Below are 16,226 nucleotides of genomic sequence, written 5' to 3'. Positions count from 1 at the left end.
TACTGGACGCGCTGACTTCTCTGGAATTTCTTTCACTGCCCTGTCAGACAGCCCCACACAGGAGGCACGGTGAGTTTCCCAGGCGCCGGGCCAGAGGCGTCCAGTGTGCACGGGACAACCCTGCGGTTTACCGAACGTGTAGCAACTTCCCGGCCCCTGCTAGGCTCTTACTGTAACCCCTTGAAACGGATTGGTAGTGCTCTTACCCCCGCAATTATTTCAGATCAGGAAACCGAGGTTTAAGAAGGTTAAGAAAGTCGCCCGAAGAGGTCTGGCTGCAAAAGCACGTGCCCTTGACAGCTGCACTGGACCAACGCCAACAACAGAGTCCCGCTCGGGGTCTGGCTGCCCCGACCCCAAAGTCAGACGGTGGTGGTGGGGGGGGAGGTGGAAGCTGCGAGGGAAAAACGCCACTGGGGGCTTTTGCAGGGGCTGGGGCGTGAGGGGCACGACAGCTTGGGAAAACCCACCCTAGCAGCCCTGGCCCCGCCCCGGCCCCGCCCCGCGGCCGCACGCCCGCCCACCCCCCACCCCCGCGCCGCCGCGGGCACCTGCGGGCGGCAGCCGCGCGCGCACACACCGCCCCCTCGCGCAGCGCCCACCTCTCCCCGCGCACGTGTTCCGAGGCCCCGCCCCCGCTCCCGCCCCCGCCGCAGGTGTCCGGGGAGAGGCGGGCCGGGAGGGCGCGCTCGCGGGGCCGGGTCCCGGGCGTCCCCGCCGCGCCGCGCGGTCCTCGCCGAGGCAGAGGCGGCGGCGGCGGCAGCAGGTGGAGCGGGTTCCCGGTCCGGCCCGGGGCTCCGGGGAGGTCGGGTCGCCGCGCGGGGCACCGGCCCCTCCGCCCCCCGCCCCCCAAGACCTGTGCTCCCGGAAGGGAGCCGCCGGCTGCTCCGGGGTCCGCGGGGGGGGGAGCTCGCCGGGCGGCGCGGGCGGGGCCCCGGTGGCGCGCCCGCCTCCCCCTCCGGCTCGCGCGCGGGAAGCGGCGGCTCTTCCCCGGGACCCCGGGCGCTCCTCGCGCGGCCCTCGCCGGCTTTGCCTCGGGGGCCCTCTAGCCTTGTCCGCCGGAGTTCTCCAACCGACCGCTTGGGGACACTTCCCGCCGGCGACGCCCGAGCGCCCCCGGAGGGTCCGGCCGCCGGAGCTGCGGGGTCCCGGCCCTGCTCGCCGCCCCCGACCCTCGAGGCTCTCCCGCCGGCCTGCCTCCTCCCAGCCTCCGGCCTCGACGCGGGGGTGCGGACCTGGTCCCGTCTGCGCCCCCCAACACCCCCGGAAGGAGTGCGGTCCTCCGAGGCCCCGCCGCCGGCCATGGCCTTCACTTTCGCCGCTTTCTGCTACATGCTGTCCCTGGTGCTGTGCGCCGCGCTCATCTTCTTCGCCATCTGGCACGTGAGTAACCGGCCGCGGCTTCTAACTCTTGCCGTGCGCCCCTCTTCCCGGCTTCTCTGAAGTGCACCTGAGGCGGGGGACAGGTGGCGGCATCCCGAGCCGGCGGCCCCGCGCTCCCTCGGAGCCCGGCTGCTGGCGGGGGGAGCGCAGGTTCCCGGGCGAGCCCCCCTCCAGCCCCGGTGCGGGGCCCGGGGCGCGCGGCTGCAACCCCCCGCCCAGCCGGCTCCTCCCTGCCCGCAGTCGCGGGCCCGGCGGTTAGTCGAGTAACTATAACAACTAACCCGGAGCGTGTCAGCGTCTGGCCGAGGCACGTTTGGAGACAAAGTGGGAGAGGGCGCGCGGCGAGCCGGGCCCGGAGGGCAGGGGACCGGAGGTGGAGGTCGCCTGTCCCGCGGCGAGTCTCCCCGGCCTCCGCTGCCACCAGCCCCTGCAAGACCCCAGCAGGTGGCAGACTGTCGGCGCCGGCGTCCCGCCGCCCTCCCCGGGCTACGCGGGCTGGTGGCCGTGGAGGTGGGCCGCGGGTCTGCAGGCGCGCTGTGGGTCCCGGGCGTGGAGCGCTTCTGCGTGGGGGCCGGGGGAGGCCGCAGCACGGAGACCAAGCCTCGCTTGGCAAGCCCACCGCCCTCAAGGCCCCCTGCCCTCCCCCGCGGGGGGCCGGTGGGGAGGGGAATGGTGAGGTCGCCAGTTCCGGACGGAGCCCGCGGCGCGCAGCCTCCCGGCCCAGCGAGCCCGGAGGCGGGGAGGGACCCTGGGATGGATTCCCGGAGGCGCGTCTCTGGCGAGCCCTGCGGAGCGCGCCTGCAGGGGCAGGTGCCGGGGAAGCAGACCAGAAGGGTTGCGGGGTGGGTGGGATGCTGGTGTTTCGTAGGAGAGGTTTCTAGAGCGTGAGACTAGGCTAGCGCAGCCCCTGGTACAGGCTCTCTGAGAGCGAGGACAGAGACCCGGCGGCAGGGAAGATGCTTGCTGGGCTTCCTTCCACAGCCCCCAAGTGAGAGTTGACCTGGGTGGTCCCCAGGCCTCCCCTTGCGTCTGGATGGTGCAAGTCTGTGCATCAGTCGGTTTAGGAATCTAGGGGGAGTTGGGGGTGAGGTGGGGTGGGGGGAGAAGGAATTCAGACACAGGAATTTCAGGGCGGATCAAACATCCTGTGGTGGGAAGTGATGGCATTTTGTGGCCTCTCCTCTGCCCCAGGATCCCAGGTCTAATCCTCGCTACAGCATTGAGTCTAGAAGTTGTTGACGGTTATTAGGAGAGAATGAAACTTTACCTAGTTTAGAACGAAAAGGGGTGCAGGGCAGATCACGCCCCAACAGGGCAGCACATACGTGCTCATGTCTTCAGGGGAGTTTTCTCTGCTTCCTTGGATTTGGGGAGCTTCCTTGCATTTCAGAAGGCTCGTGATTCCCTTTTTCCAGACACTTCACTTGCTGTTTCTTCGTGTCTTTGCCTTGGCCAGAGGGCGGCAGGAACCAGGGACTCCATCAAACTGCCAGGATTGGAGTTGTCTGAACAAGCCTCTGAAGCAGAGCGGGTAACCAGCAAGAATAATTTGCTGTCACTCAGGGGAAGATAATAAATAATTCAAGAGCAGGTTAATTAAATGGATGGTGGGTGCCGCTCGCTCGTTGACTAACAGATGTGTGAATCAAAGCCAGGCGTGCCGTGATCCCCCATCGGCCCCGCCAGCCGGGTCCCCGGCGCCCACCCCCTTGGCCAGGGGTAGTCGAATGCCGTCAGGTCCCGACCAGATTCCCAGTGGGAGTGCTGAGATTCCAGTTTCTAATAATGAAAGGAATCTGTGCTGTTTGAATCCACATTAGAGGAAGCGTTCCTGAGTCTCTAGCCTCTTGTTTCTTTCGTCTGTTCCTTCTTCCTTCCTCCGGATCAAACAGCCCAGAGCCTCCCCTCATTGATCGGGCTGCTGAACACTGAAAGGGGAAATCGATGCACATGTTGTATGTGTGGGTGTTGCTTATATGGTGGTAATTACCTCAAGGGAAATTTAGGAGAGTGAGTTCTGGGTTGGGCGGTGGTTTGCTTTCTTTCTGGCTTCTTCCTCAGATATTTTTTGATCTGATAAGGCGTATCGATCGGTTAGCCTATGTGAACATCCCCAGGAATGAATTGGGCACTTAACATACACCGCAGCTGGGGACACGCCCCGTTGCCGGGTCTAGGCCGTAAGTCACGAAGACGGCACTTTCTTCTTGTCAATGGTACACACCTGCTTAGGGGTCATGATGGTAGCTACTGGCATCGAGTGTGGACAGCAGGCCGGTTCTAGGCACCGACTGTTTACTTCCCACCGGAGGCCTGGGAGAAAGGGTGGCTGTAGCCATAAGCATATCGCTTTCAAGTCTCATGTTTCACTTTGAAAATTTATTTGCATTTGTTTTCAAATGAAAATATTTTGGATTACCGGTTAATTTTACATCAGCCGCTATTTGCCACATTTGGAATGTACAGAATGTGAGGGTTTGTTTTCCGGTGTGTTTGTGTGTGTGTGGCTTTGCGTGCCTGTGGGCACATGGGCTCTTTCTGCCCCGGAAGCCCTTTACTCCTCACAGCGGACATCTTATGGGCCAGGAAACTGTGGATCAGAGAGGTTATGAAACTTGCACAGCTGCTGGGACTGCAGCTGAGTCCGAGCCTGGTGTGCCCGTGTCTTTTTTCCAGCTGTGGTTATTATCTTGGGCGTGTTTAACTTTGATAATAGTGGATCACGCTTTTACCCAGAGGATTACATTTCTCTGCATAAATAAGATATCTGGAGCTGGAACTTCTGATTGGAATCATAATCACAGAGACACCTAACATGTGTCCCTTTTAAGAGGAGGAGATTCTGTTTCGTTTTGTAAAAAAAAAAAAAAAAAAAAAAAAATCAGTGTTTCTGCTCATAAAACGATACAGGCTCCTTGTGGAAAATTTCGAAAATACAGGGACATCTATAGAACAAGATCACCGTTAACCTTATTCTCTTTCCAGAAAAGATTTGGGTGTTTCTTCCTTCAAACATTGTGTGTTTTAAGAAATTGCCTCTGGATGTTTAGAAGGGAGAAGAGGTGTTGTGAAGGGTTTCGGATGTGGACTGATGTCCGTTTCCAGCCAGGATAAAATGAGCAGCATTTACTGGCACCAGGCCTCTCAGCACCAGCTTGGTTGGGCCTTTTGCCGACCGTCACGTTTGTATAAATACAGATGAAATCAGTCTTCGAAAAGATCAAAGTTTCATTTTCAGGGTTTTGTCTTTTAAAGGTTTTTTTTTTTTTATGTTTATTTATTTTTGAGAGAGAGAGAGAGAGAGAGAGAGAGCGCGCATGAGCAAGTGAGTGGGGGAGGGGCAGAGACAGATGGAAACACAGACCCCGAAGCAGGCTCCGGGCTCCAAGCTGTCAGCACAGAGCCCGACGCGGGGCTCGAACCCACAAGCTGTGAGATCGCCACCTGAGCCGAAGTTGGACACTTAACCGACTGAGCCCCCCAGGCACCCTTAAAATTTTTTAGTACCTAGAGTCACTTTTAAGAACACTTGAGTTTTGACAGCGTAGGAATAAAATTAACGCCCGATGATACTTGCTCCGGTTCCGGGCAGTGTGTGCCTCGGGAGAGGTTTCACACCCTGACAAAGGATCACAACACGTGTTCACCAAGAGGCGGCGTTGCGGGCAGAACGTCCTTGTACCTGGGCCTTTCAGCCAGTTCCAGCCTGTCACAGGTCCAGCCCTGGGGACCGAGTAAGCCTCTCAGGGTTTCCAGGCGTCCATCTGGAAACGTGAAGTGGCTTATGTGAAATGGTAGGGCGCCGGGGGCTACACAGCCTGTCTTTTTGAGACCCTGCTTTGGTCTGCTTGGGTAAGGGTGCCTGTTCCGTCTGGGACAGCTCATCCCCTCTCACAGCCGAGGTCCCTAGCCAGCGGTGTGGACGCCTCTCCAGCCCCCGCCTGGAGGAAGGAAGCTCCGTGAGCACCTGTTCTGGGTCACCGGGTTTCTCCAGAGCCGGGATGGTGCTCGGCAAGTACGAGGGCTCAGCGAACACCTGCAGGATAGCTTTTCCTTCTCCTTGGGCTCCACACGCTTCTGGCCGATGGAGCTCGTTTCTCACGTGGCTTCTGCCCCCGGGTGGTTTGGGCACGTGTGTTTTCTGCCGTCAAAGCACCTGGAAACTTGGGACCCTGTTGTGTCCCAGAAGAAGACTGGCCATCGCCGGCGGTGCAGGGCGCGGGGCGGGGCTTGTGTGGGGGGCCCGGGCGGGGGGGGGGGGGACAGGTGCTGGCTGTTCCCAGAGAGAGCGCCTTCCATCGGGTGTGACAACTGGGCTGGCTGCCCCTGCAGGGGACAGCCTACAGCATCATCGTGGTGGGTCCCCCACCGTCAGGGGGCAGAGGGGAGGGAGGAGCGGAAGGAGGGGCATGGGCCCCCAGCCTGACTGCTCGATGAGGTTCCCGGCCCGGCTGGGGTGGGATGCTGTGGGCCCACCGTGACGTCTGACTGTGACGTTCGAGTTGCTGAACAAGCAGCAAAGGCAGATACGGTTGTGATCGGAGCATCCTCCTGTCCTGGCCCTGCAGCCGTGCTGGGCCCAGTCCCCTCCTGCACTGCGAGGCCCGTTCACCTGGCTTGACTCCTGTCCGGCACCCCCACCCCTGCCCACGGCCTGCATGGGGTTCTCCGCTGCTGTTCTCCCTCCGGGCAGGTCTGCAGACTGGCTCCCTCCCCACCCCACGCCCGCTGCCCTGTGGATGTCCGGTCTCCTGTGTCCTGTCGGCCATGCCCCCAGGGGTCCCCGCAGGACCCTGCATCTGTCACAGTCTCGTGCCCTCTCCACGGCCCCTGCTTTTCTTGGGGGGGGGGGGTTGGGCAGGGCTCTCTTGCATGCGCTCTGCTGCCCTGGTCGTGGCCCCATGTGACTGGGACCATTTCCTGTGCCCCACCCTGTGCCACTGGCCCTCACCCACCTCCAGCCAGCCCTCACCACTGCTCTCGGCCCCTTGTGCTCACGGTCTCCGAGGGACCCGCCAGGGACTCCCCGTCTGCCGTCTGCCCATGCCCAGGGCCGCTGGAGTGGGGTCGTGTGGAAGGTATGGCCCACCTTCACCTCCTGGCCCTCCGGTCAGGTGGTCCTGGCTGGTTCTTTCGGCTCCTGCGATGCTGTTCCAGATCCGTGGTGTTTTCCCAGAGCCCCTGAAGGCCCAGCCCCCTCCTTGCAGAAGATCTCCCTTGGGGCTGACGGAGAGGGCACAGTCACTGACAGGGACACCTGGACGCCTGCCTGTCCCTGAACTAATGCCTCTGCTGCCGCATTTCTCCTTCCTTCCCAGACTCGGAGCCTCTCCTGCCGGAGGCTCCGTCTTCCCCTGCTGGCGCCCGGGGATGTTGCCCGCGTCCCGTCCCCAGCTCCCACATCCTCGACCACCGGTCCATCCCCCGGAGTCTCTGAGCCTGCGGATGAGCCATTCGTCCGGGCCCTCCTGACTCGGGGGCCGGAGTCGCCTCCCCTCGTCCTGCCTCCCCGCTCCCTCTTTCTGTTCTTGTAGCAAGTGCACAGAAAAGCAGAGGCCGAGAAGCCTCCTGGTCGCGTCATCTGGAATCAGCAGATGTTAGCGCTTTGTTGCTTTGATTTCTTGTCCACACTATTTCAGGCATTTATTTCCTCTGGCCGCTGCCTCGCGCCCACCTCTTCTCCGGTGGCCACGGCCTCGCGCCCACCTCTTCTCCGGTGGCCACGGCCTCGCGCCCACCTCTTCTCCGGTGGCCACGGCCTCGCGCCCACCTCTTCTCCGGTGGCCACGGCCTCGCGCCCACCTCTTCTCCGGTGGCCACGGCCTCGCGCCCACCTCTTCTCCGGTGGCCACGGCCTCGCGCCCACCTCTTCTCCGGTGGCCACGGCCTCGCGCCCACCTCTTCTCCGGTGGCCACGGCCTCGCGCCCACCTCTTCTCCGGTGGCCACGGCCTCGCGCCCACCTCTTCTCCGGTGGCCACGGCCTCGCGCCCACCTCTTCTCCGGTGGCCGTGGCCTATCTGTGGCCTTGATGCTCCGGCCCGCATCCTCCTCGTGGCTGCTCTCGTGGCCTCTGTGTTCCTCCTCGTCTCCTCTTCCTCCCCCGCCTTCACTGACCTGTGGCTGCCCAGTGCCCGTGTGCCGGGGCCCCCGACCCTGCAGACTGTGTGTTGGGCCGCCTGCCCCACACCCTCGGCCGTACCCTCCCCGTCCCCACGGTGACCGCCCACGGTGGCCCGGTCTCCCCGTCAGCACGTATCCCCGACCCCCCCCCCCCCCCCGCCCCGCAACCTCGGCCCAGGCCCTCGCTCTCAGAGCGTGCCCTTCCAGACCAGCACCCTTGGTTAAATGTCAGCGGGATGACCCCCACCCCCCAGCCCCAGCCGCCGGGAGTGACCATCGTTCCCGCTAATAGGACCTGTCCGTGTTACCTTGCTACCACTTTCGTGGCGGCCCAGTTAACAGTTCGACCTCATTCCTGGTCTTCCGTGTTCTGGACGTTCTCACCTTCCTGTAGGTACCTGCTCGGGCTGTCCCCCCGGGGCACTCTGCCCACACCTGTGTTCACCTGCGCTCCGCCCCAGCCTCTGTCCTCGGCTCCCTGGTCTGAGCACTGCCGCCGAATCAGCGGTCCCTTTTGTCTCTGCACGTGGACTGTAAGCTCTTCTGGGGCGGGAGCTGCCCCCCTCATTTGTAACCTGCGTCCTCTGCAAACGTCCCTGTGGTCGGATCTGGGTAACTTACTGCCCCAACCCAGGCTGACAAACTCCCGCTCAGCGGACGGTCTCCCAGACCCTCCTGGTTACAGCAGCAATCCAGGTGCTTGTTAAAAATGCACGTTCCTGGGCCCCGCTGGAGGCCCGCCCGGGAGGTGGGAGCCCAGAATCCCCGAGTTGGGGGAGACGCTCGATGCGGCGTGTCAGCCTGGGTGCTGGAGAGGAGGGCCACGCTGGTCTGTGGTTCCGAACGGCAGATGTCGGGACGAGTCGCCGTCACACGGTCTGACAGGATGATGTTGGGGCCGCGCCGATTAATGCTTTGCGATGGCGGGCGCACGGCGTCCCGCGGCACCTGTGTTTGACCGTGGGTGATCGTGATATACACCATTCTTCTGTCCCTTGAGGGCTGGGTGTGGACAGTCCCCTTGTGGCTCAGATAAGGCAGATACTAAGTGCCAGCCTGATGTCTTTGCCATTTGGATTTCTTTCTTCTGACTTGCTTCCTCTTCTGGGAGAGGGAGGACCCTTAGAAAAAGGCTGCGGACTGTGTTAGCTTAGAGAAGAGAGTCACCACGTCCTGGCATGGCACGGTGGCTGGGCACACGAGGTACACACCCAGATCCGTGGGGCTGGAGGCCGAGGCGGGATCTTTCGTAGCCGGGACCTCTGTGTGTCAACACAGGTGACTGAGACTCGCAGGAACTTCTTTTAATGCCTCTTGGAATGTGATTAATTCCTGTAAAGGTTACCGAAAATCCCAAGTGCACAATTAAATCCTGAACTGGTCTCTGAGTACCAACCCAGAACCCAGCGATGAGGCTGGCAGATATTTTTCATTTGACATAGAAGGAGAGGCAGGCCCGAGACGTTCTCACACACGCTGAAATGAAGCCCAAACACAAAACACTGAAGAAGGTACAGAAATCACGAGTAAGCTGCGAGGCTGTCACGGAGCCACCGACATGCCCGCGTGCTCAGCGTCCGGGGTGTGAGGACGGCACAGCCTTGGTTGGGGGCTCCCTGCCACGGGCATGCTCCCGGCATGGTGGCCGCGTGGCTCGGCCGCTGGAGGCTGTTACAGTGTCGTGTGCCTGCCTCTGCGGGTCCGCATCCGTCTCACGCCCTGGCGCCACAGCACGCCCAGGTTTGTGTTTACTCCTCCCTCTTGGACCTAAGTTCTGCACGTTCTTCCACGTGTGACCACGTGTCTTGCCGTCGTCAAGCCTGCTTGGGCTCAGCAGCGACCCCTGGGAAAGCTGCAGATTGTTGACCCCTGTCCACAGGCGACCGAGGGTCAACGTGCAAGTGACCTGGGGTTAGTGCACACACAGGACCTGGGTTTAGTGCACACACACACGACCCAGGGTTGGTGCACACACGTGACCCGGGGTCAGTGTATGCGTGTGACCTGGGGTTAGTGCGCACGCATGACTCGATGTTAGTGTGCTCGTGACCAGGGTTAGTTAGTGCACGCACACGACCTGGGGTTAGTGTGCACACGCGACCTTGGGGTAGCACACATGTGACCTGGGGTTAGCATGCACACGTGACCTCGGGGGTAGCACGCACACGTGACCTGGGGTTAGCGCGTGCCTCAGGCTGCATGTCTGCTGTCTGTGAGATAGAATTGATGGAGGGCAGGCTCTGCCGTCCCTGTTATGCATTCGTGGCCACGATGAACAGGTGCGGAGTGTGGCTGTGGCTGGTGGCTCTGACTGGTTGTGAGGGGAATGGCAGTCACCTCTTTGTAGCCTGGTTTGTGTTGTGAATCCAGAAGCCTCCTTGAAGAAGAGGGAGCCAGTGGCTTTGGGGACAGTGATGGCCACCCCCGGGGAGTGCCCGGCTGTCCCGCGAGCGCGTGGGTGCCTTGCACCCGGGCCGAGCCCGTCTGCTCCGAGACGAGTGGACGCCGCGGTCCCAAGGGGACTGTCAGAGGACCGGCTCGCCCCCCAGGACTCGGCGCCGCAGGCCCCGGCACCCCTGTGTGACGGGGCTCTGAGAACGGACCTCCCGTCACCGCCTGGCCCCCACGCTGGCCTCTCGCTGAAGGGTTTGTGGGCGCCTCTGTGACGGGCAGGGCAGGCAGAGGAGTGGGCCTGCTCTCGCCGCCTTCTTGGCCCAGCTGGAGCCGGACGGGCACACCTATCCGGTGCCCCTCATTTCAGCGTCTGGTCCAGGCCCAGACTTGGGCAGCCTCGTCAAGACCCCGGGTTTGTCTGCTTCTGGCCTTGGCTGGCCTTTCTCTGAGTCTGCCTGGCTGCCTGCCTGGGACGGGGACCTCACGCGGCCTGGCGGTTTCTACCTTGGGCTCTGTCTGGCTCCCCTGATCTCTTTTATTTATTTTTTTTACGGTAGTGAAATACACGTAACGTAAAACTCACTGTTTTCACCCAGTTTTAAGTGCTCGCTTCAGTGGCATCGAGCACATTCCCACTGCCGTGCAGCCCCCCCGACCCCCCCAGAGCCTTCTCCTCCCAAACTGAAACTGTGTCCCCACCAAACGCCGACCCTCACTGCCCACCCAGCCCTGGTACCACTGCCCTCCTACCTCCTGCTTCCCATCTCTGTGTGCGTGTGTAAGCCTCTGTCTGGGCACAAGTTCCGTGTGCGTGTGCAAGCCTGCATCCGGGTGTGAGTTCCATGTGCATGCGCGAGCCTGTGTCCGGGTGCAAGTTCCATGTGCGTGTGTAAGCCTGCGTCTGGGTACAAGTTCTTTGTGTGTGTGTGTGTAAGCCTGTGGTTGAACATATCTGTATGCATGTGTAAGCCTGTGTCTGAGCACAAGTTCCACGTGTGTGTGTAAGCCTGTGTCTGGGTACAAGTTCTGTGTGTGTGTGTGTGTGTGTGTGTGTAAGCCTGTGTCTGAGCATATCTGTATGCATGTGTAAGCCTGCGCCTGAGCACATAGAACTTGTTCTGTGTGCGTGTGCAAGCGTCTGTCCGAGCACATCCGTGTGCGTGTGTAAGCCTCTGTCCATGCACAAGTTCTGTGTGCGTGTGCAAGCCTGTGTCCGAGCAGGATGCCCTGGAGATTCCTCCGTGTTGAGGCACAGGTCAGATTACATGTGTTGTGTGTGTTCCATGGTGTGAATATCCGTCCTCTGCTGGGGCCACCTCGGGAGGGGGGGCGGTTCTGTGCCCGTGCTGCTGGGAACATGGGCGTGCACATATCTCTGGTGCCCCAAAGTGGAAACACAGGAGGGAGTGGGAATTCTGTGTTCTTTCCAGGCAGAGACTCTGGTCCTGTCTGTGCTGCGCCAGGTCCGTCTGGACGTCTGACCCCTGGGGCTGGCCTCTCTCCGCCTTCCTCCTGGACGGGGCGGACCAACGGCACAGCAGCACTCGCCCTGCGTCCGCTCGTGGGCTTGGGTATCTGGTCCGTGTTGCTGCGTTCCTCGGGAGTCCTCAGGTCTTGTGGGAGAACAAAGTAGTTACAGAATATTTTGTCAAGTTTCCGCTTTGGGTCCTGGGTGTACAGGTTTTATGGGATGCAGCTCTTGGCTTTGCCGGGGAAAACGCCCCTTGGCGCAGTCATTTCTTCCTAGGGATTTCCTCTGGCAGAGAACAGCGTTTTCTCCCCGATTTTAGGCCTGAGAACTGAGGAATGCACCTGAGTGAGGAACGGAGAACTCAGGGATCTTGTGAAAATGTGGTTCGTTAAAGCCTTATTTGCATTTCCGCTCTCACAGTGTAGGAGGAGGCCCGGAGGCCCAGCTCTGCGGAGGCGGAGGCGGCCGCCAGGGGGAGGACCAGGCAGCTCACCTGGGCAGGGAGGAGCTGGGAGAAGGCGGCTGTCAGCTCATGGGGCCCATTAGGAGGATGGCTTCATTTTCTAGTCCCTTTAAGTTGCCTTGAGTCACAAAAGTGGCTTAAAAAAACCAAGTAGGTTTGTAAAAATGTAATTTCCCTCAGTTTGTCTGTCCCTGTCTCTCACACACAGTTACCAGCACTACAAAATACTCCGTAACAGTGAAAACCCCACCCTTTCCTGGCGGCACGTTTTGGGAGGATGCCTTTGCTTTCCTCTGTCCCCCCACCCCTGGGTGAGGGTTGGCGGGCCGGCGTGGGAGGCAGGGAGTGCCCGCGTGCCCATGGTTTGGGCTGAATCCCTCCATGGGGGCAGTTGACCAGACACATTCACCCAGCCCTGGTCTGCCTGGGGGTGGTCAGAACCTGGAACTGCCCGTTTTGGGGGTTGGCTTGACGCCCTCTGGCCAGAATGGAGTTGTAAGCGGTCCTTTGCAGTGTCTGTAAAAACCCTAGATGCGCTCAGGACACGTTTCGGACCGAATGACACCCTGATCTCTTTTCTGTCTACCACGTAAGGAACCGCAGGCCAGGACACCGCGAACCCACGTGATGTCCCCTCTCCGTCCCTTGGCTTCCCATGCCCAGATTTCTCAGGATGTGGCCGCACGGCGCCCCACCGCCCCCTGCGCCCCCTGCGGCACCTCCCGCTGACCAGCTGCTGGGAGTCTGCGGCGGGTGGGGAGGCCTGGAGTCAGGGGTGCCGGGGCCTCAACCACTCTCTGTCTCCTTCCTCAGTCCTCTCTTGCTCTGACCTCCTTTTGTTCCTTCTTGCTGGCGTAGATCCTGGACCTTCCAGGGGCTGCACAGTATTACTGAGCCCGGCCGGGGGGCCCCAGGGCCAGGTGGGTGGCTGGCGGCGCCCCCTCCCCCAGAGCGAGGAGAGCTCTGGGCTGACATTTCCAGAGCAGCCTTGGGCGTCTTTGGTGGTTTCGCCTTCACACGGTCCATTTTGGCGCTGGGATACGGCTCTCCTGCTGGGGAAAAATGCAGGGGAGGAACGCAGAATCTTGGAGCCGACTTCCTTGTTTTTTTCTTATTGGCAACTGATTCATGAACCCTAAAAAAAGAGTTGATGGCAACACAGCCAGCTAGCCATAGCAGCCCAGATGGTCCTCTATATAATAGAGACATTTGTCTCTTGGATAAAAAAATATTTAAATGTGTTCTGTGAGCTGATTGAGAAAAGGAATCAGCAAGTGCAGGGCTTGTGGGCATGGAAGAAGCCCAGTGGTTCCAGCCCCCAGAGTGCGAAGATTAGGAAGTGGGAATTGGCGGTAGAGAGGGCGGATGCGAGGGGGGCCCTGTGGGAGAGATGGCTCCAGGGTGCCCCCCATCCTACCCCCCGGCCTGCAGGCCGGACGTAACCCACCGTGGGGCGGGCCGCGGGCACGGGGGCTGGGACGTGTGCGCACACAGACACGGAGCTCCACGTAACCCACCGTGGGAAGGGCCGCGGGCACGGGGGCTGGGACGTGTGCGCACACAGACACGGAGCTCCACGTAACCCACCGTGGGGCGGGCCGCGGGCACGGGGGCTGGGACGTGTGCGCACACAGACACGGAGCTCCACGTAACCCACCGTGGGAAGGGCCGCGGGCACGGGGGCTGGGACGTGTGCGCACACAGACACGGAGCTCCACGTAACCCACCGTGGGAAGGGCCGCGGGCACGGGGGCTGGGACGTGTGCGCACACAGACACGGAGCTCCACGTAACCCACCGTGGGGCGGGCCGCGGGCACGGGGCGTGGGGACCAGACCTGTGTGCACGTGGACGTGGAGGGGCTGCCAGCTGGGGTGGGTTCACAGCAGCTGTGGGGAGAGCAGGGCCAAAGAGAACACGTTTGTGCCAACCGTTTCCAGATCCCACACTGAACAGAGAGGCGGACGATCCCGCTCCCCTCCCCTTCTCGCTGGAAACGGCGCAGGCCCGGTTGCCGCGTGTCCTGGGCAGGCCGTTGCATGGGGATCCTCGGACGATCGGGGGCGTCAAGCTGTCGCTGGCCGCTTTGTGAGCAGGGAGGGGTGGGTGACCGCCCGGGGCGGAAGTGGGTAGAGGCGGCGGGCAGAGACGCGGGATCGTCATCTGGAGCTGGGGATCGAGCCAGATGCGCAGAGCGTCAAGCCCCTCCCTCGTTCCTGGAGCGTGACTCATCCCGGGATGGTTTTTCTTGGAGGTTCTGAGGGCGATGAGGGAATTGAGCCGAGGCCAACAGAGCATATGTGCTGAGTGCAGAGAAACGAATGGAGAGAAATGCGTTTGGTCTCGACACCCTTTTCCCTCATTGGCTGGCATTGGCAGTTTTAGAACCAAAAGTCGTGCCCTGGCAAGGGGCTGGCAGCTACCTGGGCAGGTGCTGATGCCGAACGGTGTTCTCCCGCACCCGCTGTGTAGATGTGCAGTCCCCGAACCTCCTGGTGCGTGTGCACGTGCATGCATGTGGGCGCACATGTGCCCGTGTGCATGTGTGTGAGCATGTGTGCAGGTGCATGTGAGCATGTGTGAAGGTGAGTGTGCAGATGTGTGTATGTGTGGGCATGTGTGCAGGTGCGTGTATATGTGTGAGCATGTGTGCAGGTGTAAGCGCACATGTTCCCGTGTGCGTGGGTGTGAGCATGTGTGCAGGTGTGTGTGTATGTGTAAGCATGTGTGCAGATGTATGCAGGTGCATGTGCATGTGTGAGCATGTTTGCAGGTGCATGTGAGCGTGCATGTGTGTGTATGTGTGAGCATGTGTGCAGGTGTGTGTGAGTGTGCAGGTTCATGTGAGCATGTGTGCAGGTGCGTGCAAGTGCATATGAGCAGGTGTGCAGATGCATGTGTGTATGAGCATGTGTGCAGGTGCGTGAGCACAGGTGCATGTGTGTGGGTGTGTGAGCATGTGTGCAGGTGAGTGTGAATGTGTGCAGGTGCGTGTGTGCGTGCAGGTGAGCATGTGTGTGCGTGCGTGTGTGTGAAGTGAAGGCCCTGGACAAAGCGGTCTCCGAGGTCCCCATCCAGCTCTGGAATCCTGTGGTTCTTCTGTGCTCCCTACATGCATCTCGTTCTCTTCCTGTTCTCCGTGTGTGGCTTTCTTTCCCACGGCCTTGCCGGGCACTTGGGGTCAGATTCCCGAGCAGGGCTGTATCAGCTGAGGTTCTTCGGGGTCGATTCTGGCCACCTTACTCAAAGGGGTTTTGGGGAAGGGGGGTGGAGTGCACATACGATGCGTGGCAGCTCTGGGACACAGACCTGACACACGGAATAACGTGGGTTAGGTCACTGGTCTTCTTCCTCCTGTCCTTGAATCGCTGCTTCTGAGGATGGAGAATCTTCCAGGCTTGTGCCCCTGTTGGCACGTGTTGCACTGAGGGGTGAGTAGAAGTGTTGTGGGGTCTCCAGGCACCTGGATTCACCATCCCACGGGGAACTGCACTCAGAGGGGGGAGGCGGTTCTCCGGACAAAGCCGGACCAGTGTGCAAGGGGCCGTAGATGCTGGGGACCAAGACACAACAGGTGTTCAGGACCCGAGCTCTGCAGCTTAGCCATCGCCTCCCCGGTGTTCAGAGAGAGCTTCCTGGTGCCCAGACCGTGTGCCGGGTTACCCAGGGAAGCTGCTAGAAGTTCAGGCAGCCTCGCGCGGGGCTGCTGTGCCCTGGCCAGGAGGCTGGATGTGCTGGACTCGCCCGTTCGAGTGATGACCGTCCGCTGCCCCAGAGTAGAGGCCCCACCTTCTCTTCCTTAAAGTGGTCCACGGGGGCCACGCGACGCGCTTCCGTGGCACGGCACACGTCTTGCCTTCTGAGCCCACAGCTTCTACCCGGTGCGCTTGGTGGAGAACTTTGCAGGAATTTAGAGGAGCACTTGCTCACCGGGAAGGACTGAGCAGCAGGCGTGCGAATCAGGAATAAGAAAAACGCGTCTTGCGAGCTCGCAGTCTCCCACACTGCTTGGCCCCAGATTCTGGAGGATAAATGGGAAACCGAACCCCGGCTCCTCCCTCTCCTCTTGGAAGAGCAACCCCCTGGCCCAGATTCCCACCTCTGCCTGGGAAACGCCCCCTCTCCCTGTCGGCGCACGTGCGACAGTGCTGAGCCTCAGTTCCCTGCTTCGCGCACAGCTGAGGGCAGGAGGCCCCGTCTGTCCCAAGGAAGGTGCCCCCTCTGTGTTCCCGCCAGGAGCCGGGAAGGGCGGGAAGGCCTTTCTCAAAAATAATAATGTTAAAAAATTAAAAAAAAAAAAAAGAAAGGTTCTTTCTTGGGCTCCTGGGGGGTTCAGTTGGCTGTGTCCGACTCTTGATTTTGGCTCAGGTCATGATCTCAGCATTTGTGGGTTC

The 16,226-nt window shown here is 60.9% G+C and overlaps 1 protein-coding gene across 2 annotated transcripts in view; it reads left to right on the top strand.

The window, feature by feature from the left end:
* The first annotated feature begins 1,302 nt into the window (after positions 1 to 1,302).
* Positions 1,303 to 16,226, top strand: part of CNIH3 (cornichon family AMPA receptor auxiliary protein 3) — an 84,696-nt gene continuing 69,772 nt past the window's right edge. For both annotated transcript variants that reach the window (XM_047077354.1, XM_047077353.1), the window contains exon 1: positions 1,303 to 1,383. In XM_047077354.1, coding sequence (XP_046933310.1) covers positions 1,303 to 1,383 — 81 coding nt within the window. The remainder of the gene's footprint in view (positions 1,384 to 16,226) is intronic.

This window comes from Lynx rufus, unplaced genomic scaffold (genome assembly GCF_022079265.1).
Source record: "Lynx rufus isolate CCGP_SWC_20201006 ecotype Redwood Valley unplaced genomic scaffold, mLynRuf1.p SCAF_15, whole genome shotgun sequence".
Classification (NCBI taxonomy): domain Eukaryota; kingdom Metazoa; phylum Chordata; class Mammalia; order Carnivora; family Felidae; genus Lynx; species Lynx rufus.
This window is presented reverse-complemented; position numbering and strand designations above follow the sequence as displayed.